The sequence below is a fragment of the Neopsephotus bourkii genome, unplaced genomic scaffold, assembly GCF_033783945.1.
Source record: "Neopsephotus bourkii isolate Nb327-2 ecotype Australia unplaced genomic scaffold, CSIRO-AGI_Nbou_v1 NB_107, whole genome shotgun sequence".
NCBI classification, from domain to species: domain Eukaryota; kingdom Metazoa; phylum Chordata; class Aves; order Psittaciformes; family Psittacidae; genus Neopsephotus; species Neopsephotus bourkii.
The window spans coordinates 783,852-805,912 of NW_026900624.1; the positions used below are offsets into that span (position 1 = coordinate 783,852).

The 22,061-nt window shown below is 39.7% G+C and overlaps 1 protein-coding gene across 9 annotated transcripts in view; it reads right to left on the bottom strand.

Moving 5' to 3' along the window:
- Positions 1 to 14,003, bottom strand: part of ANKS1B (ankyrin repeat and sterile alpha motif domain containing 1B) — a 425,238-nt gene extending 411,235 nt beyond the window's left edge. For 3 of the 9 annotated variants that reach the window (XM_061357107.1, XM_061357088.1, XM_061357075.1), the window contains exon 1: positions 13,673 to 14,001. In XM_061357107.1, the coding sequence (XP_061213091.1) occupies positions 13,673 to 13,806 (134 nt within the window). In that variant the 5' untranslated portion in view covers positions 13,807 to 14,001. Of the gene's footprint in view, positions 1 to 13,672 lie in introns of all 9 variants that reach the window. The other 6 variants (XM_061357113.1, XM_061357118.1, XM_061357101.1 and 3 more) reach the window with 4 other exon arrangements.
- Between the last annotated feature and the right edge of the window lie 8,058 nt (positions 14,004 to 22,061).

The window sequence follows — 22,061 nt, forward strand, 5'->3', positions numbered from 1 at the left end:
GTCCAGGAACTGATCATGCCCTGTTCCCAAATCAATCCTGTACCCCTGATCTTGTAACTTTTGCCCAGCCCTGTGTCTGTTCCTTCAAGCTTCCCAATTAATTCTGCCCTGATTATGTTCAGTTTTCCCACTCCATTGTCAAATGTAGTGCCTTCTGCATTCTCCAAAAGCATTAACTTAGATCTTCATATTTTTTTATACTGGAATCCCTGACCTTGGGCTGAGTATCTGCAATGATATCCTCTTTTTCAAGGCTTGCATAAGGAACTCGGGATTCAGGATTCTTCTTTTCTTAACTTTTCCCCCCTTTCCAAGCTGGGTGTCACAGTGAGAAAGGAAGGGGACAAAAACCAGTTATAATGGTAAAAGGAGGTTTGATGAGGAGAAAAAATTCTATGAAAACAATATTGAGTCCCTGATGGAAGGGAAAGATAGCACTGTTTGTTTCTTACCACTATCATAATTAGCTGATTTATTCTCTGGAGGTTTCTGAAGTAGACAGCCTAACGAAGGGGATGTTCCCTGGGCTGTTTAGAAAGTAGGCATTTCTTAGCAACCTTAGTTGCTTTTTTCAAAACTTATTTCCTAAGTCTGTGCCCTATTACAACCAGGTGAGCAAGATGGAGAAGCAAGAAGAGAAGCAAATGCTGCAGCAGTTCATTTTCAGGCAAAAAACATACGTACACATTGGAAATACGTCACAAAGTTTATACTGCTGTTACTCCTTTTCTGACATATATCCCTATGTAACTTACACCGTTTTGGATGTGGCAATGATTCCTGTGGCAAACTTTGTCATAACTGCTGCTAAGGGTCTAGGTCTCAGATTTCTTGCATACCCTGAAGTTTGGTCAAAAGACTGAAGAGACCATGTGATTAAAGTAAACTCCAAGTATGTGTTGAAACCTGACAACAAAAAGCCTCTTTTTCCATTATCAGAGAATCATTAGGGTTGGAAGGGACCTCTGGAGATCATCTAATCCAACCCCCTTGCAAAGGCAGAGCCACCTAGAGCAGGTTACACAGGAACGCACCCAGGCAGGTTTGGAATGTCTCCAGAGAGAGAGACTCTACAACCTCCCTGAGCAGCCTGTTCCAGTGCTCTGCACCCTCAATGTAAAGAAGTTCTTCCTCATGTTGAGGTGAAACTCCTTGTGTTTCAGTTTATGGCCATTGCTCCTCGTCCTGTCACTGGCACCACTGAAAAGAGTCTGGCTCCATCCTCCTGGCACCTGCCTTTGAGATACTGATCTGCACTAATGAGACCCTTGCTCAATCTGCTCTCCTCTAGGCTAAACAGGCTCAGCTTCTGCGGTCTCCCCTGATCATCCTTGCGGCTACTGGACCCTCTTCAGGAGCTCCTTGTCTTTCTTGTACTGAGGAGCCCAGAACTGGACACAATACTCCAGATTTGACCTCACCAGGGTCAGTAAAGGAGGAGGATCACCTCCCTTGACCTGCTGGCCACACTCCTCCCAGTGCACCCCAGGAAACTACTGTCCCTCCTGGCTGCAAGGACACGCTGCTGGCTCATAGTCAACTTATCATCTACCAAGACTCACACGTCCTTCTCAGCTGAACTGCTCTCTAGTAGGTCAGCCCCCAGCCTGTGCTGATACTTGGGGTGCTTCCTCTGCAGGTCCAGGACCTTACACTTGCCCTTGTGGAACCTCATTAGGTTTCTCCCCAGCCAATTCTTCAGCATATCAAGGACCCACTGAATGAGAGCATCCAGATGTATCAGCTACTCCTCCCAGCTCCATATTATCAGCAAATTTGCTGAGAGCACACTAGCCCTTCATCCAGGTCATTGATAGACAAGTTGAGTAAGACTGGAACCAGTACCAATCCCTGGGGAACATCACTGACTACAGGCCTCCAGCTGGATTCTACTCTGCCGATCACAACCCTCTGAACTCTCCCATTCAGACAGTTCTTGATCCATTAAAAAAAATGTTGAGGCTGCAAAGATAAGGATTAAAGTGCTGGTGTTAAGTCATCCTGCTTATACATATGCATTAGCCTTAATAATTACATGATTCCAATATTATTTTTCCTTGTGCAATGAATGGTGATCCTGGAGCAGCTGAAGGCCTATCCCCTATAATGGGGATGACTGAATAAGCACAAGAACAGCAGTTTAATCCTGAACCACAGAAATAGATTCTACCCATGTCTACTCCAGAAACAAACCTCTGAACATTTGAACAGATCTTTTACATTTGAACATATAAAATGCTGATTAATTTATAGAGAATATTCTTCACATAATTCTTTATTAAGATGTGAAATCCTTGCTGTGAATGCTATGAATGCTAAAAATTTGCATTGCTTCAAACACCAAATGAACAAATGAATGGAAAAAAAACCCTCTGGAGCTATTAAATACAAAGACAGTACATCTGTCTCACAAAGCTGCTGGAAATTGTTGGAAGCTGTGAGAGTACACTGGAAGAAGTCTTACTATATGCTTGCTTTGCTGCTATATTCTTTAAAGACCAGCCTCTTATACTGGAGAAAGCTATTTGGCTAGATGGATCTTCATCCTGACCAAGAAGAGGCATTCCTATTTTTTACAGTAACTATACTAATATTGTGAAAAATGAGCTCTTTGTAGTCACCAGTTAGAAACACCAAGTCAGTGGATATTTCTCACCATAATCTAACTGTGCTTCAGTTAGCATTTCTGAACTGCAGATATTAACACCCTTACCCAGTCATGGAAGTACTGTGACAGTAAACTTATTAATGTTGTGAAGCAGTCAGATACTATAGTGACAAACACCACTGAAAAGCCCAGGAGAAAAATAAATCATTCTTTTTCTAGAGAAGAGTTTGAATTGTGTGCAGTAAATAAGGCTCCGGGCTAACCATTGAAACCAAAGGATAAAAACTACTGAATAACTGCTTATTCAATGAGCATTGTATCCTGGGCCACAACTGACATAAGGACCTTGTGAAAGAAAACACTACAGGATTGTATCATTACAAAAAATAAAAATAAAGCCTACATTCAAGGGGCTAAACAAAAACTGCACCCGCAACTTTATTTTTACCCTTAATAAAAAAACAAAACAAAACTAAAACTCCTGAAATTTCACCATGTGGTGTCATCTTCACAAAATTTTACTAGATGATTTAGGATCTCTCTCTATCCATCACAACAACCTCTTCCACCTAAACTAATGTAATGACTGATGGCACGTTATTAACTGCTGTGTATTTTAACATTAAAAGAGAATGAGACAGCTTGCAGGTGCATTTCACAAATATCTGTTATAGCAAGGAAATATGAAAACACCAAGTTTTGACTGAAAATTCTTTTTCAGTGAATATATATTTTCCCTTTATTCAGCTAAATGTAACTTCTTTTGCCCTGTTCCTTGTCTCTCATTTCCTAAACTTGTCTCTTCTGCTCCTCACCAGTGCTAACTTCCATGGTCAATCACTTTCAGTTCTTATTCCCAGTCTCAATTCTTACAGCCATTTCTCTTACCAAGCGTTTCTAGCACTCCAGCCTTTTCAGATTTTTATATACAGCCTGCTGGACAAAACACTCTAAATAACCATATTCAGTTTTCTCTCCCCACCTGTCTTAGCCACATCTCCTAACCCAGAACACATGTTGATTCCATCCTTTAGAGCCTTCATTTTCTGCTTATGCCACGACTTAATCAAGATGTACATAAAAGTAAAAATAGAGGGGATAGATTTAACTATTGTGACAGGCAAACAACAGATTTTCAACATATACATATACTATATACCATATGCTTTATTTCTCCATTTGGTGTATTTTGTTCTCTGAAATGTTACTTATGCACATTATGTGAGAAGATGCCTGGCAGATCATTACCACTTGGTTATGCAAGATACTGTTCTGCACATAAATGCGCACAAAACAGGAAGCAGAGTGATTGCAAATTACTTACGAGCATAATCTGACAAATTAGCTATACAGATGACAAGGAGGATATGGAAGTGGATAAATAATTACTGGAGAAAATTGAAAACTAAAAATAAGTGTAAATTACGTTTTTTAGGAAACCTTACCAATGACTTCATTAAAATTCTAGGGTCAAACTGCTATTATTAATGTGTTGGGGGGTTTAAACTGCAAAAATAACTTAGACACACTGTTCCACAACTTGTACCTAGTGGAACTCATATCTAGTTTTTAAAAATAAAAACCAAGGACCCTTACAAGTCAGCAAGTAAACATGGAAGATATTAAACTCATAGTTAGCTCTCAGAACCTCCAATAATAAACACACCAGAAAGTTACATCACAAAGGCTTGAAATTCAGACAATATGCTGAAGGAAAATACCTATTCCAGAAGATATTTCCAATTCTAATTTATGAAATTCTACTTTTTTTACTTTCTCAAAAAGACATCAATTCCCTGGGCGCTTTTCATGCTGACGTGAATACTTTACAACTGAACTTATTCAGCACTTGTCTGGGCTATGAAAGGTTAGGAAAAAATCCACAAACCAATCATACCATTCTTACAGGAAAAAGAAGTTACTATTGTGTAAACTCAAAGACCAAATGTGATATTGACACTTTTATAATCACTAATATGACAGAAAAAGAAGAAAACCACAAAAACTTGTCCACCTCCAGCATAAGAGCCTGTAGTGGAACAAGAGATTATACATTTCCAGCCAAAGGACTTCACTGTGGCTTTGGCTGAATCTCATGATGCTCCGAACAGCCTATTTCTCCTTCAGGTCCCTTCTAATAGCAATTCTTACCATGAATTGTTTCTCCCCAAATTGGTATCATCTACAGACCTGCTATACTTGATATATTGCAATCAACACTGGACCTTGAATCCCAAGAAACCTTCTAGTGACACCAACAGCTGGATTTTGTACTGTTGATCACAACCCCCACAGCTATGCAGTCCAGCCAAGTTTCCACCCATCCTACCATCCTCTTATTCAGTCCATCACTCACTGTTTCAACTGAAAGAGACTGCTCTAAAGCAAAGTTAGACAACATTCACAGTTCTTGCCTTGTCCACAGAGGCAGTTTTCTCATTGGAGAAAGCAATTAAGGTTGCTCAGGCATGATTTGATCTTGGTATATCCATGCTGCCTGGTCCCAGTCATGTTCTTGTCTTCCATGTGCCCAGAAATTACTTCCATGAGGATATGCTCTAACTGCCATCAGGACCTATGTTAGACTGATGAGCCTTATGATTTAGAACTTTCTTCTTCCCTTTCTGAAGATGAGCATGATATTTTCCTTTTCCAGTCATCAGAAACTTACCTTGTCTGACAGGATCCTCCAAAGGTAACAGTGGCCTCACAGTAACATTGGCCCTAAGTGCTTCCCCTGATCTTCCTCTACTATGGGTTATGTTTCATTGCTACACAAATTTTGCTAGTAGGCTCAGGAGCCTGAGAAGTCAAATTTTACCACCAAAAAAACCACCCCAAAGCAGAAAAGGCAATGAGTGCCTTGCCTTTTCCATGTGGTTTGTCTCCTGCCCCACTGAGCAGTGGGTCCATATTTTCTTTTGCTGTCAACATACTTACTTTTGCCCTTCACATCCTTTTGCCTTTCCCATCCCTTACCAGTTTTAATTCCACCTGATGTTTTTGTAATTCCATTCTTGCACACTTGGTGCATTTGCAACAAACCTTACGTGATACAGGACCATTCATTTTATATATTTTTCATGTATCTCTAATTTCACACATCCATGATTCTGCCTCTTGACCAGATACTCTACTTATTTATCTCGGTCAGTATCTAATGCCTGCTAATTCTGAATTCACATAGAACAGCTATAAAATCAGGAAGGAAATTCTACCCAAATTTTGTTTTAACCTAGCTATTTAAGTGGTCATTTATACATATTCTACGTATACCTTTAATTAGAATTGTTTTCCTGTTCTCCACTGAAATATTTTTGCCTACAAAAAATATTTAAATTGGGATGTGGTTCAGTTTGAAATAAAATTATTCACTTTCTGCTTTGTGGTGACCTGAATCACTCTGTATGCTCCCTAACTGCATTGATTAGATCCCTATTGGCTGTAATGGAAACTTAAGACACCTAGGACAGGTATCAACACAATTAGAATCATAGCTACCACTATTGGAACCAAATTGCACTCATTATGTCATTTTTAGTATTTTTTTCCTTCTTCCAAAAACACATGTACAATAAATAGAAAACAGTGTAAAATTATTTTAATAAAAGCACAATCTCATGGAACTAAATCTCACAGAACCTTTCTTAGATACATGCACATTCTTAGAAAATCATAAGTTCTAATCTAAGAACAGAAGAATTGCTGTATCACTTCTTAAATGTAAAAAAAATACTGAAAATACTATCATCAGGAAAAAAAAAAAGTAATAAAAGTCTTCCCACAAAGGCTATAAAGTTCAAACAAAAAATATCCACTACTTCCCAAAAGGATCCATGTACATGAAAATTACATATCAGTAGGCAGGAATTAACACTGCTCATTTACTTGTATATTTAACATTAAGAGTTGTCAAACTATTTTACCTTAAAGTAATAAAAAGGATTAGGATGTGTACACTGATTGGAAGTGTCCAGCAGAAGGGAATTCCAGTTGTGGAACTCTTGTATATGTCACCTCCCCAGGCGAGCAAGCTAACCTTGCTGAAGGAAAGGAAGTGTAAATGCACCCCACACTGTTTTGTCCCTTAGAGATTATATACCAGTATCATAAATTAAAGCAGTGCCTGTGTCAGGGCAATAAAAAATGGTCTAGAACTATAAGTAGTTCCTTAATAGCTTATCCATGACTACCCATACAAACTGAAACTGAGGCAAATAATCTACCCGTAGATTTTCAGAAACATGGTTACATTCTTGATCACTAATGCAATGACTGTGAAAATGCTTGTCTTAAAAGCATCTGTATTTGCTCATCATCGTATTTCCAACCTTGACTAGTCACAGGATAGCAGACCTTTCAGATTACATCATTCTTAATTTCATTTCATTTATTTCCCCTCTTAGTTCTGCTACATCACTACCACTTAAAGGCAGCACTATCACATATAAATTTTTAAAATGCATAAAGCAACATGAATTCTACTGAATTACCAAACTACTAAGATCATAACATCAGACCAGAGGGATAAAAAAGATAGCGATCACAATGCATTTATATGGTCCTCTGCAGATTTAGACACTAGCCATCTAGTGCCTAGGAATTCTAGAATTCTGAAAGAATTATTTTAATTTATGACACTTCAACTTTCTGGTGTTTTGTTTTGTTCTGGTTTTTTTTTTTTTATCCTTTCCTTAATATGTTTGCAAAACTGCTCTTATCAGTCTTTCTGTCTCCATCATATCCTTCATCAGTCCTCCCAGCACTGCTACATACCAGTAGCACTGCTATTGATCCTATCTATGGGCAGATAGTATGACCTCGGTAGGTTTTACACTAGATCTACAGTTCTTGCTGGTTATTTTTTACATTTGGTCTAACATTTAAAAAACAATATAACACACAATTCAACAATACTCAGAAAACAAGATCTGAGAAAAGGATAAGTGAGAAGTTTATCTACAGAGATTAACTACAGAGCTCTGAATCCAGGATCATTCTGAGCTCCTAGGGAAGATTTATTACACAAACTTTGTGAAATGCCTTGTCCATAACAATATTTCTACCGGATGTCCTTGATACTGCCCACATTGCTACTTTTTCATACTGTGAATGTTTCAAATCTGTGAAGGAATCTAAGGAATTCCATAGATAAAATTTTGTCTAAACTTTAACTGAAAGCATTTATGAGAAATAAAAATAAAAATAAGTCTAAGAAAGACGGACAAGAACAAAATGAAGGTGAAGTTTTCAGAGAAGCTTATACGTTTGACTGGGCAAACATGCAGAATCAAGGCAGCAATTAATTAGCACTAACAGCAAACAGCATAAAGTATTGCTATGATTTATATATCATACTGAAAGACAAAAGGAAGACAAATTAAGTACGCCCCAAAAGATTTAATATTCCTTCCCTAACAGGACAAAGATGGTAATTGGGTAATCCGGGAATGCTGGTCTTTGCTTGGGACATCAGTACAAAGTCCTTCATACATTCATTAAAAGTAGAGTAACTAAAATTAGAAATAAGCATAGACTAATTGGATGCCCCCTTGACCTATATGTAACAAACAGTCGCCATTTTATTATCTGCCTCAGTTGTCTGAAATAAGTACCCTCTAACACATAAGTGACTTCAGAAGTATGCAAGCCCAGAGCCCTGCTACTGCAATCCTCATATAGAATAATCTCTAAATCAGCTTAAGAAAGTTTCTCTTACTTTAATAAACATTATTTGTAAAGAAATAATTCTATTTGTAATGAAAACCAGAACTAGTGCCTTTATTTTTGTTGATAAGGTGATCCATTTGTTATTTAAATTATAATGTGAAAACAACTTTATAATTTTAACTAAAGCTTCATAAAGTATTTCAGTATTTTAAATACTGTCTGCCCTACAAGCAGAAGTGTGATCTGATTTTGCACAGGAAGATGAATGAATCACAGGGCTCTGCAAAAGGATAGAAGTAGATTTGTGTGGTTCTCAGCATGCAATGAGGCCATCAGGCTGAACTGTGGCTTTGCTGCAAGCAAGCCACTGCTCTGAGAAACAGATGAGAAAACAGATTGCAACTCGCAGGCTGACAATCTGCTTGCGGGTTTTCTTATACTTTAGAAGAGAAATATCTTGGTCCAGGCCTATACACTGTGTAGCTGCGCTAAGTAAGGATAAGCAAAGAATGGAGCCATTCCCTGCCACAGTCTGCCAAGTGTAGAAGGGGAAAAAACCAGCTCCATGCAGGCTGCTCCGCCCTCCCATGCTGTGTTATGGCAGCAGCCAACAAAGAGCAAGAAAGGGCCAACTCATCCTTCCCTACCACTCTGTGCCAGTTCACAGTAATTCATATTCTATTCCATAGTCCTGTTAAAAATCCAAAGCTCTTTAAACATGTAAAGTTTAAAAGGACTAAAAATTAGCATTTAGTCAAGAACTATCAATTTTTCTTTGGGTTGTCACATATTAGTAGGACAAAAAGGCATGCACCTGTCTGCATGTGGCAAAATGATATAAGGTCTATGAGATATAAACCTCTGAGATGAAAACCTTCAAAGTTATTCTTCCTAAAATAATTTGAAAGAAACAAAGCCTGTCTCTGTCTAGTAATGGAAGCCTGGCTAGTCAATAAAAACATGTCACTTATATACAGATAATCAAATTAAGTAAATTTAAAAATACCGGTTTTGTTAGAAACACTTTACTCTTTTAATGTTTTAAATCATTTAATTTACATTTAAGGATTTGGAATACACAAGGAATTGAATGATACATTCTGTTAGAGAGACTGGGATTTCACTCTCAAATTTTCATGTTTACACTGGAATAAAATAAAAGCCAATGAAATAATTTTAAAATCTGTGAAAATTCTCTTTGCACTCTATTACACACCTAAAAGACATACATTCTTTCAATATGAAATATAGTTGACATACTAACATATGACAATTCCAGGCAGTGGAATCCCAAAAGAAACAGAGAAAAGAAACTTCCCTTACACTTGGGCCTTCTGAACTCTTGACTGTTAGGAGATATCAAAATATCCTAGTTTCATAGTAAAAGAACAGGTCCTTGTGCTGCACTAATGTTTTGGGTTGGAGACTAGCCTACACACTTGTGTAATACAGCTTTAGATTTCCTAGTGTATCCCACCTTGAATTCAGAAATCATCTCCCCAGGTCGCAGTTCTTTGTTAAAGTCCCTCAGCCCATGCAGATGCCTTGGAAACTCATGGGCATCTGAAATTCCAATACCCAGGTTTAAGCAATTAAATTACTCTATGCCAGGTGTTTACTGAGCATTATAGAATCATAGTATAGAATCATAGAATAGTTAGGGTTAGAAAGGACCTTAAGATCATCAAGTTCCAACCCCCCTGCCATGGGCAGGGACACCTTGCTCTAAACCATATTACCCAAGGCCTCGTCCAACCTGGCCTTGAACAATGCCAGGGATGGAGCACTCACACCTCCCTGGACAACCTATTCCAGTGCCTCACTACCCTAACAGGAAAGAATCTCCTCCTTATATCCAATCTAAACTTCCCCTGTTTAAGTTTTAACCCATTACCCCTTGTCCTACCACTACAGTCCCTAGTGAAGAGTCCTTATACTTGCTCTCGTATGCTGCAACACCTTACACTAACTTTTGCATCTCAGGAATTCACCTGCCATATATTTACCCACAATCTTTATATTTCAGAGCAAAGTATGGAGATTGAGGTAGATGGCCACAAACTGATCCAGAGACTTTCAATGCTCCTCCTGAACTGGAGCAAGTTATACAGTGCACACAGCCAAACATCACTGGTCAGTTGTCATTGCTCTAGATAATCTATTTGGGCATGAGGCCTTACATAGTACCTCTTACAGATATCTGGGTTCATATGATCTTTTACTTAAGTATGTATCATATTTATGTGCTTTGACCATACTCTGCTTTCAGCATGTTTTAAATCCTCACAAGAATTCATTCATATATTTATATGTGTGCTTAAATAGCCTTCTGGAACAATGCTGTTTTCCTTAACTGTAGTCATGATTTAATATAATGACCTATAAATTAGAAGTCATCCCTTTAAAAACTAGGTAATTTAGTCCACAATTATCATCAATGAATAAGTTCAACTATAAAACAACCATACAAAAGCTTGCCATATTTTTCCCCCAAGTACCATAAAATACAGTGAAAGGCAGAAGAAAAATGATATAAAAATGTAAACAGAAAATCAGAGCTCAGGTAGTTTGCTCCTTGTTTCAGATAACTATCAATGTGTATTTGTCAGTTCATGAATATTATATGTCATTCACGAAGCGCATAATTACTGTGAAGCAAATTTCCATCAAAACAAAAGTATCAAGCCATAGAGAGCTCAGCCACATAAACTGAGTTGTCTTCAGCACTTAGAAGAAATCCAAAGGGAATGTGTACTGTTACTTAGACCAGTGTATCAGGCACAGTATTAGTCCATTTGTATGCTGAAGAACTTTTCCAGCCTAATGGTAGGAACAGCATTGCCAGAAGGAGAAAGAAAAAGTAAAATAGACCTTTCTCACCACAATGGGACAGGTACAGTTCTGGGACACCAGTTTAGGAATTGAGCAACAATTATGATCGATGAACACCAGGAGTTAATGTCAAACACAGTGTCTTCTAAACATTTCATAGGAAGAAGAAAAATATGTTCCTGTATTTTTTTCTATGGTCTTTATTGTAACTTTCAAAAGCAGGTTTTAGTCTAATAAACTGTATGCAAAAAATATTAGTATAGCTCTACTTGTAAGCTACCTCAACTAGTTTTCTATTAAAAAAATCCTTCAGATCCTCCAAATCTGAAATTTGAACTTTTACACTTTACAATTATGGCTCTTTACAAGATTGCTGTTTTCAGTAAGTGTTGATTTCCTAAATAGGGTCAAGATGTTAGCATGACTCCCTTTCAGTACTTTCTTCTTTTCCATGTGCTCTGTACCAAGACAGATCCCACCTTAATCTTGGGGGTCATTCTGGGCTTAATCCATAATTAATGTCAGATCATGCAACATCTCCAAAAAAAGGTACGTTAAAATGCCTAGCTCGTATAATTTTTTCTTCAAAACACTTCTTATAATGCATAATAGCTTCTACTTTGAGCTCTTGGTGAAGTCAATGAAATTATTAAGATTCCCTCTGAAACACGTTATGTTCAATAGTGTGTTAGACTGTGAATGCTTATGCATTAATCCATTACTGAATTCTTTTAAATGTATTCAAATAACTTCTTTATAAATAGAAATATCTTAGCAGTGATATACTTTTACTTGTAAGTTTTGAATTTACATTTACAGAAGCCAGAGACATTCTAGATAACATTGGTAAGAAATATTATAAATAAAACAGTCCATGTTTTACATTGCCTTACTTCCTTTTAAGCTAAGTGCACTTCCAGAAAAAAAAAATACAAACAACAACAAAAAAAAACCCACTACAGTCGAGTTCACAACCTAAAATACTTAAAAGTGTGAGTAACAAACAATGACTGTCATGACCCATCTGTAAAAGACATGTGGCTAATGTGTTCCATATACACAAAGTAAAACACTGCTGCTTAATAAAAAACAGAAGCAAATACAGTCCCTCTGGATATAAGGAACTTATGATATACAACATGAGAATAACAGTGCAAGAATACAGCACAGGCATTAGCCCTGAAGAAAGTCACTGCACAAATCACACAGTAGAACTGGATTATAAACGGCTAGTCATTGTACTGAAGTGAATTTGCATCTGTACTTACAAAAGATGGGTACCACAATTTAAGACAACTCACTTTTTAAACTCAACCAATTATTCGGCATACTCCTTGCTAATCAGCCTATTGAAGTACAGCACAAAAAACAATTGCATGGTGTGGTTTGATTTTGGTCAATGGACTAGTAATTCAACAATGGTGCAATAACTAATTGAACTGGGGCATTACAGAACTTTGGTAAACCTGAGCTGTGATTGTATACAGCACTAAAACCAGCAAGACTTTATAATAAGAGTTTAGACTGGTATAATTTGGACAGTTGCACTAAATCTACCCTGATGGGGAACACTGAAACAATGCATTAGTATACCAGACAAGGAGGTACTGGCAATAGAATCACAAAAATATTTTCATTTAAGCAATTTCCATTTCTCCAGGGCTTTTCTTTACAAAAAAAAAAAAAAAAGAGAAATAAAACAAAACCACCAAAATCCCGGTTTATTCAAGTTCTAGGTCAACAGTGTTACAGTTAATTTTGTCTTCTTTTGCTATGCCTAGTGTAGTAATGAACACTAGCACTAGACTGTGTGCTGCAGACCTCTTGTTTGAATACTGTCAAATGTCATAAAAGCTTGTGCTAATGCTCTTAAATAAGAGCATGATGAAACTTAACATCAAAGCATTGCTGGGAATTGCCTGAGATATGACTAAATGACTAAAGTTAAGTCTTCCATCCAATATGGCCAGTAACCCAGTTTCACTCCACCAAATCCAGATACCTTGAAAGTAATGCTGCTCTTACCTAACCTGCTAAGTAAGTTTACACCTCTGTGATCTCTCATTAAGAAAATAAGAATTCCCTTTCTTTGTTGGTAGGCTCATGTCTTCTTCAAGTGAGGGTAGCAACTACCGGTGAGGGTATGGGGTGAAGCACTGCCTTTTTACACAGAATTTAACAATGCAATGCCTCATCTGTGATTAATGCTTCCATCTGTGATTAGAAGTAGCAATTTGAAGATGAAACATCAAAGGAAGGGTAATTAGCACATTGTGCATATTAACCTAGCAATAAAAATACAAGTTCTGCACCGCAGCTAGAAACAGAATGAACGAGTACCCTACAGACACATCGAAGGCAAGAAATTCATTATCACTATATTAATAAAATGACTGCCTATGACTTTAAACACAGGCACACTTGTACTTGGCGAGACAGTGAACGATTTATTGCTACTATGAAGGATGCAGGAATGAAAATGAAGATGAGAGAGGGGCGATGATGGTGATAGGGAAGAAGAGGTTAATATCCCCAGCATCTGATGGGGAACGATGTCCCTACCTCAGTAAGCTGGATAAGGGAATAGCTCCAGATCCACTGCCCAGGATCCCTCCTTTCCTCCCAGAGAGGAGTTTCTCCACCAGAGCCACATTCCCAGTGCGAGCAGCTTCCAGCAGCTCCTGGTCCTTTCCCATGGTCAGGAACCACGCAGCCCCCTCGCACCCCGCCGCGCACCAGGAGGGCTGCACCCCGGGCCACGGCGGCCCCTCTCTCCTCAGGGCGCTCTCCCCTTCCCAGACCCTGCCTCAGAGCAGAGATTCCTGCAGTCCCTTCCAGACCAGCAGGAGCAGCAGCAGGAGGGAGGAGGAGAATCACCTCCTCCTAGTTTCACTGGATCATTTCTGGGTGGAGTGTGGAAGAGAAGGAGGGGATGAGGCCAATAAAGACACCCCCCCCGCCCCACTCCCATGTACGCACGGCCCCGAGCCGGAGAGGATGGGGCGGGGGGGAGTGGAGAGCGGAGAGCCCCAGCCGCCGTGCCCGTGGCAGGCCGGGCTGAGGGTGATAACGACCCTCACGGACGGACGGACGGAAGAAGGGAGGGACGGAAGGCGGAGGCGCAGCGCTGACTTGCCAGGCCCGTTGCTGGGGAGACGCGGCTGGCGCGCTCTCAGTGGCTGCCCGGGCTCGATGCCCCCCTCCGCCTGCCCCAGCCCCTCGCCGCTGCCGCCGCGGGCTGCGCGCCTCCGCCCTACAAACCCGCCCGTCAGCCACGGCAGCGCCAGGCGCTCCACTGCGGTGCGGCGCCGCGAACGGCGCTGCGGGCGAGGGGAGCGGGCAGGTGCATCCCCCCGCGCCGCGGCGGCCGCGGCAGCAGGGCACGGGGCCCCAGGTGCTTCGGGGCAGCACCGGGGAGCTGGCGCCTCCTTGCGCTGCGGAAGGGGAAGGGAGGGCTCTGGGTGCCGGGGAGAGGGAGGGTGTCCTCCCGTGGCTGCGGAGCCAGGCGCAGCGCTGGGCGCGGCAGGGGGCGAGGCTGTGGGGCGAGGGCAGGCTGGAGGTGCGTGCTGAGGCGAGGTACGGTGGGGTTGAGGTACCGTGGGGGTATGTGTGTATGAGGCCCCGGCACAGGTACAAGCTTGCTCTGTTGAGCGAACCGGTGCAGACAAAAAGCGCGGGCCCCGGTGAGGTCGGGAGCAGCACCGAGGTGCTGGCTCGGTGAATCGGGCAGGCGGGACTGCTCACCCGTCAGACCGGGATCGTGGCTTTGTAACGTGTCGAAGGATGGGAGGTATAACCGAATGTGCTTGCTGTCGCATTCCTCCTGGTTCTGTTACGGGTTTCAAAACATGTCACCTTTTGAATTGTATGACTTTAATTGTTCCTTATGGCTCATGTTCTTACAAGCTATGATGAAAATACTCTGCTCTCCAGTTCGCAGGCTCATCCTTGTTTAATGCCCTGTTAGATATAGTGTATACTTAAAAAGCCAAATTAGAGCTCCAGGTTCCTGGTTTAATTTTGTCATTTATGCAGGCAGAACCATAGGTACAACAGGAAAGTAAGACCCCATACCATTTCCCCATTGCGATCAGGGGCGTTCTCTCATGAACTGTGCTCTCAAAATGTGAAGTGCAGCAATAGCAAAACATTATGGTAGGCAGGATTTTAATGTTCCCATTAATTACTCCAGACCTATTGTACATTCAAGTCAATGGAAAGATCCTTGTTGATTTCACAAATATTTTGGTTTAGTTCCTGTCAGCACCAGTTTTACAGGGTTGTTTTTTTTTTATATTTTTATTAGATAAACAGTTTTATTCTCATAACAAATTTCTTTCAGGGGTCTGATTTTCTTTTACAAAAGAAAAACAAATTACCATCATGGGGTCTTATTGTTCTAGTATAGTTGTCCACAGCAGCAAAACAGCATCTATTTTTTAGCTAGAAAATGTAATTTACATAGTTTGGCATTTTCAGGATGTGAAATGATGTCTCCTCCAATGTTGTCAACACGACACGGAATTGAGCACTGGCATAAAATTACTCGGTGGAGAGACTCTTTAACTGTGGCCTGTCTGATTGAAAGAGTGCGTTATAAATAGCAATTCTAAGATCTGAAACTGTGAACGTGTTTCATTATGGTTTAAACAAAGAAATCTATAATCGCATGAATTAGGATTTACAGTTTAAGTCCTTAGTCACAGTGGAAAACAGTGATTTAAAGCTGGAATAAAAAGTTATATATCTTGTTACTACCCACTCAGGCATTAACTAGTTCCAAAGTTAGCCATAAACTAAGAATACCCCTGCTTTTGAAGCTTCTTGATGTCCTCTGTTAAGGTAGCCATAATTTCCCTCTATTTCTGCCTTGCATTTGATTTTGTATGTGATCACATGCATTGCCTGATAAGCACCTCACATGTATCCTCGGAATGCTCTGCAGGAATGGATTTCTTCAAGTTTGCTGAGAGCCTCTGAAGAGGTGCCAGTATGCTGTGAAGAGCTAATCATAAGGCAGGGATATGTACCTAAACCTGCATGTTGGTGAAAAGTCAGATTAGAAGCAGATACTAAAGAAAACTGGATTTTTTAAGAATTTGTATTGTTGATGTGGTCGGATCAGCAGATGGCAAATATGACTCAGTCTAAACGTTACATAATTTTTCTTGGGAAAATAAAATCTCAAGACTATGCTCTAATTGAAAAGATCATCCAGCAAGCTGCTGAAGAGCAGTATGGAGAATCGGGACAGAAATATTAATGGAGCAGATGCATGCAGTAGCCAGCAGATTCAGGAGGATTTTATGAATGTAGCAAGACTCAAAACATACCCCAGTAAACCTGTCAGCCTGGTGCCCAACAAAACTACAAAATCCAAGCAGAGGATTTAGTTTTGTTAGCAAAATAGAGCAGAAAACAGTTATTCTATCAATTAGAAAAGTGAAAAAGAATTTAAGCTGAACTGTTTAATGGAAGGGTTAAACATGGATAAATTCTAAGGGCTGCTGGCGTGTAGAATTCAGAACATATTTTGGTCTGTTTCTAGAGATGAAATTGATGGTGGACTGCAGTAAAGGAAAAAAATTGAGACTGAGTTGAATGTAGATGCTCAAATCTATGAGATCAGGTGGACTCCTTTGTGTTTTTAAATGACTTCCATTTCTTTGTTCTGGTAATATTGGGACAACACTGTTTAGTGTTGAAAATGGTATGTATGATAAATATGTTAACTAGACCTAGAAAGTAGAAACATAGCTTTATAATTTGCAGCAGCTACAGATGAGAAAAATAATTTGTCAAACAGCCATGAGGTCTTTCAAAACATTGTATGCTTTTTGAGCAGTGCTGTTACATGCCACAACATAATTTTGCATCTATGATTTTAGTATATGTGGAGAAATTTTAAGTTATGACCACTGCAGCTGTCAGTGTCTAAGTGGCATCACACCTTCAATCTGAAAATTTCTCTTAACACAACATATGCCTTACCTTCTGTTTTCTTCCATTTTCTAAATACCAGAGAGAGCAATTAGCCTACCTAGAAATTCTTCAACTGGTTTGTCATTTGAAAGGCCTGGGATTGACTGTAATAAGCAGTGACTTTATGTTTTTACAGTGCAGCTATCACTTGGCTTTGTTCTCTTTTCAGAGTAACAACTTCTTAATTTCTTCCTCCTGTAGCCTCGCACACTTAAAGGCAAATTAAATGTGTGCTTTCTAACATTCTATGACTTTCCCTTCTCTATTTTCAAGCAGGAAGCATGTAAAGGATATGGAAACCTGAGTTGCTGGTGTTGAAAAAAATAAAATCTGTGATATTAAAAATAGTTCTGTAGAACAGCAAACATATTAACATCATGTTTCAGGACTGTCTGTTATCAGTTCTCTCATTTAGACTTAAGGAATGTCTAAGATCCCTGTTACAAATCCTGAAGGATATTTGGAGAGTGAGCTCCAAATGTTTGGCATTAGATAATAAATTAGCCTAATTATTATTCTCATGTTTATACACCCATGGGAAGTCAGGGACAAAGGCTGCAAAGTGCTCAAAAAAGTGCTATTTCTCATGCACATAGATGGCTAGAGTTCTTCAGGCCTGATACTATCTTTTGCTCTTTAAAGTAGTGTAAAAGAGCACACAATGAATTTCAACCAACCCTGACTAGCTTTGTGTTAGCACTGCTTCTCTAGGAGGTACCTTAACATCAGGCTCAGAGGCTAAGTCCAAAGTGGAGAAGCACGTTTGAGCTCTTGAGGTCATGTGTGAATGCACATCATGTTCCAGTTCCCTATTGGGTTGAAACGCAGATTCGCATCAGCCTCTGTCTGAAGGCCTTCCTCAGTGATAGGCTCAGAAGGTAGACAGACACCATGGACAGGTCCTCAGTTTAGGTAACTGGGACATACCATAATACTCACATGCTCTCACCACTGAAATATGAAACAGGTCTTACATCCTCCTCCACTGTAAAAGAAAACTACAGAAATTGACAGTACTAGGCCTAATTCATTAGGAATATAAAAAGACCAAGCATGCTATGGTCTCAAAAGAGTGCATGAATGCTAGGACTCACCAGATTTAAGTAGAAGCTGAAGTAATAGGTAAGGAGAAAGCCATTTTTGATGACTTACCCACAACAACCCTATCTCGGACTATACAATTCTGATTAGATCATGTTTTCTGTAAACCCTTGCTTTCAGGTATGTTGTCATAGTGTAAATTTGTAATAGAAAGCATGCAAGGAGATGGTCCTCTAGTGATGTTGTACAGCAGCAAGATACTGTCTCAGCATTTGCACTGATTGACCCCACTACATCATTGTCATGGGGCTGTGAACACAGTGAAGAAGAGCAAGAAATTAAACTATTATTCTGTCACCCAGACCCTGACTTACAGAGCTATCCGAATGTACCATGGGAAGCATGTCGCATTCCCCAGAGGACTGTAATGCCCCACTGCTCCAAAGTCTCAAATACATAGAGGCTGCAGGTTTTGTCTGCACTGGAGAGCTGAGCCTCCAGAAATCAGTGACGGGGTAGTACTGATAGCAAGTCAAATCTGTCTGCATTTCCGATGCAACTGCAGTCTTGCTCTGATGGCAGATGCTAAGGTTAACTGGTATATCTGCACATTTCTTAACATGTATTACTTGTGTGACAGCAGGTGGGATTAGCAGTATAATTATTCATTCAGTCCTTCTGCTCTGTCGTAGGTTTACATCAGTTTGCTATCAAAATATGCATAAGACTGTTTTTCATGCATTAGAGAGAACTGCAGAATTGAATGTGAATACAAGTTGGTAAGAACAGCATGCTGATTAGATTCTCCAATCCAGAGTGTGCTGAGAGGTACAATACAGTATTAAAGCGTTGCCTGTACTGCTCAGTGCACAGCTTGTTGCAATAAAAATAACTTGTTTCTACCATTGATATACACTGGAACCTCTTTTGGACATAAAATGTTTTCCCCTTCGTCTTCCCTTAAAGATATGTCCAACATTGCTTACACATCAGATTTTTGCTGTCTGCAATAAGGATCACAGAGAAATCTCAGCTGAAACACGATAGTGATGAGGGAGTGCAACCAGAAGTACAGACAGCTGTTAAAATCGTGCACAAATATTATCCTAGGCTCTTGAACAGTAGTGCACACAAATGTACCTCAGGGGGGACTGGTGCACTATAAGGCAATAGCGTAGCTAGAAGTGTTCTGCCAGGGGTTTCCATTCTGTTCATGTCTCTACTAATAGCAACTATAACATAGGAAGGACATAACTCTTCAGAATTAACACAAATGGTTGAGAAAGCACTTGCACATCCTATATCCTTCAGGTATGTTTATGCTTATGGATATACATTGTGATAACCAATAAAGCAGAATGGATTTGAAATTCTAACTGCTGTTGTGCAACACAGCTTCAGACCTAGTTAGGTCCAGAAGAGAGCAGTTAGTGGAAATGAGCTATGCACACAGAATAAAACAGAATATATGTAGGTAATTATCTGGGAAGGCTCAGAACTGTCTATATGGATTGAAAAATGTATAAATGTCAGAGTGAGAGCCGGGCACCAAGAGGTTGGTACAACTGGGAATAATAGGAAGAAATCTGAAAGGAGAAACACATGACAGTAGGAATGGCAGTGGGACTTAACATGGAACCAAATGCACACAGCACTGTTGGGTTTTTATTTTTGTCAAAAACAAATGGGTATAGTGTTGTGAAATACACAATGAAGAACAGTCTTCCCCTGGTTCTCTTACTGGCTGTAATTTACAAAATCCTTACAGTTTCTAAACTTTGAAAGTTATTCTTAACACAAATGATGCAGCTGGCTGACTTTATATGGGCCTCTTGGGTCTAGCCAGGTTTGATTTTTTTGAGTAAACATAACTATTTGGGGTGAAAAAGTGGTTGGATTTCAGCTGCCAGGGCCTTTTTGTACAGGCCAAGTCCAAGGAGTTAACTCAAGCTACAGTCCCATAAGAAAATACCTTTTTCTTTAAACAAATCAGTAAGTGAAACTTGTCTGGACCAAATTAAAGAGTTTGAAGGAACCTCAGAACCAACACTCATGAAATTAAAATGCTGAGGTATGAGGTAGTGTTTCAGTTGACCTTGGTACTAGATGAGTGGAAGGTACCAAATGTGATGCTAGGAACTATTAAGGGGCTTGAAGAGGGATTTGAAGAACTAAGTCTGATTTCCATGCCTGGCAAATAGGTGGACATCTGCACAGAGTAGTGAAGATTCAGCACAGCTTCTGGAGAAGCAAGCATGTCTCAGATCTGTAAGAGTTCTTTCAAGAAGTCAAAAGAGTTTATGTGAAATGGTAGTTTTAGAAAAACCTAAGCTGTTCTTGAGTAAGGACAATTCTCTTGTGAATGGACAATCAGTTAAAGGAGAGAAAAGAAAATGGAAGAATGGCCAGTTTTCACAGCGGTGACAGGTTGTCGCGACAGCAGGTATAGAGGTCTCTCCTAGGACCTGCACTGTACAGCAGTCTCTGAAGACAGTAAAAAGCGAAGTAACAAAGTCTGCTAGCAAAGCAGCAGGTTTCAGAATAGCTTGAACTAGGAGTGAGTGTGAAAGTGTACACCATAGCATTATTCTAGCAGATAGTAAAATAGAAGGTGGAATTCAACATTGACAAAAGAAACTAATATTCTGTCACAACACAGGAGGGAGATTTTGGATTTCTCTTTTACAGTTCCAAAACTGCTTTCACATCTCCAGAGGAGGGCCACAAGGATGATCAGGGGACTGGAGCACCTCCCGTGTGAAGATAGGCTGAGAAAGCTAGAGCTGTTCAGCCTGGAGAAGGCTACGTGGAGACCTCATAGCAGCCTTCCAGGATCTGAAGGGGGCTTACAAGGATGCTGGGGAGGGACTCTTCATTAGGGACTGTAGTGATAGGACAAGGGGTAACAGGTTAAAACTTAAACAGGGGAAGTTTAGATTGGATATAAGGAAGAAGTTCTTTATGGTAAGGGTGGTGAGGCAGTGGAATGGGTTGCCTAGGGAGGTTGTGAATGTTCCATCCCTGGTGGTGTTCAAGGCCAGGTTGGACAGAGCCTTGGGTGACGTGGTTTGGTGTGAGGTGTCCCTGCCTATGGCAGGGGAGTTGGAACTAGATGATCTTAAGGTCCTATCCAACCCTAACTATGATTCTATGATTCTATAATCTTGAGTTTCTATAAAAATGTCCATTTAATGCTTATATGGTAATCAAAATGGTAAGTAAAATTATTGAGAACTATTAGGAAAGGAAATTGGCTTCATTATGTCAACGTATAAAACCATTATGTTTGTCCTGTCTCAAAAAGATTACATCAGAACTAAGCAGGATACAGTAAAGAAGAAGAGGTATAATCAGACGTATAGTACAGCCTTTATAGCCTAAATAGACTACAACCCACTTCAGCTTAAAAGAAAAAAAAATAACTATAGGGAGATCCAGAAGGATATAAAATGATAAGTTGTATGGAAAAGGCAAATATAAAACCATTATCAATTATTTTATCTTATACAAGAACTTTATCTTATATGAGAACTAGGGAAATGCAATGAAATTGTCAAGGGACAGGATTAAAACCTATTAATGTATTTTTTCATTCAAACATTTTAATTTAGAATAGGCTTAGGTTTGCTTTTTATTATGTGTGGCTGTGTGTGCTCTTACTCTGATAAATACTTTTTAGTGTGGCAACTGTTACCTATGAATACACACTGATAGGAAACAGCACAAGCAATAAGTATTTGCTTTGCTCATCACCTTGCTAATCTATTTTAACTTGGGATACTGGCTTGTGTAAGAGTATAGTTGAATATAGTCTTCATACATAAATTAAAATACACAGAGTATTGCTTACTATGTTTTTGTGCAGTACATACACAACCACACAGTGACTCTGATGTTAAGTGTTCTTCTGCTACCTGCCAAGAGGAAC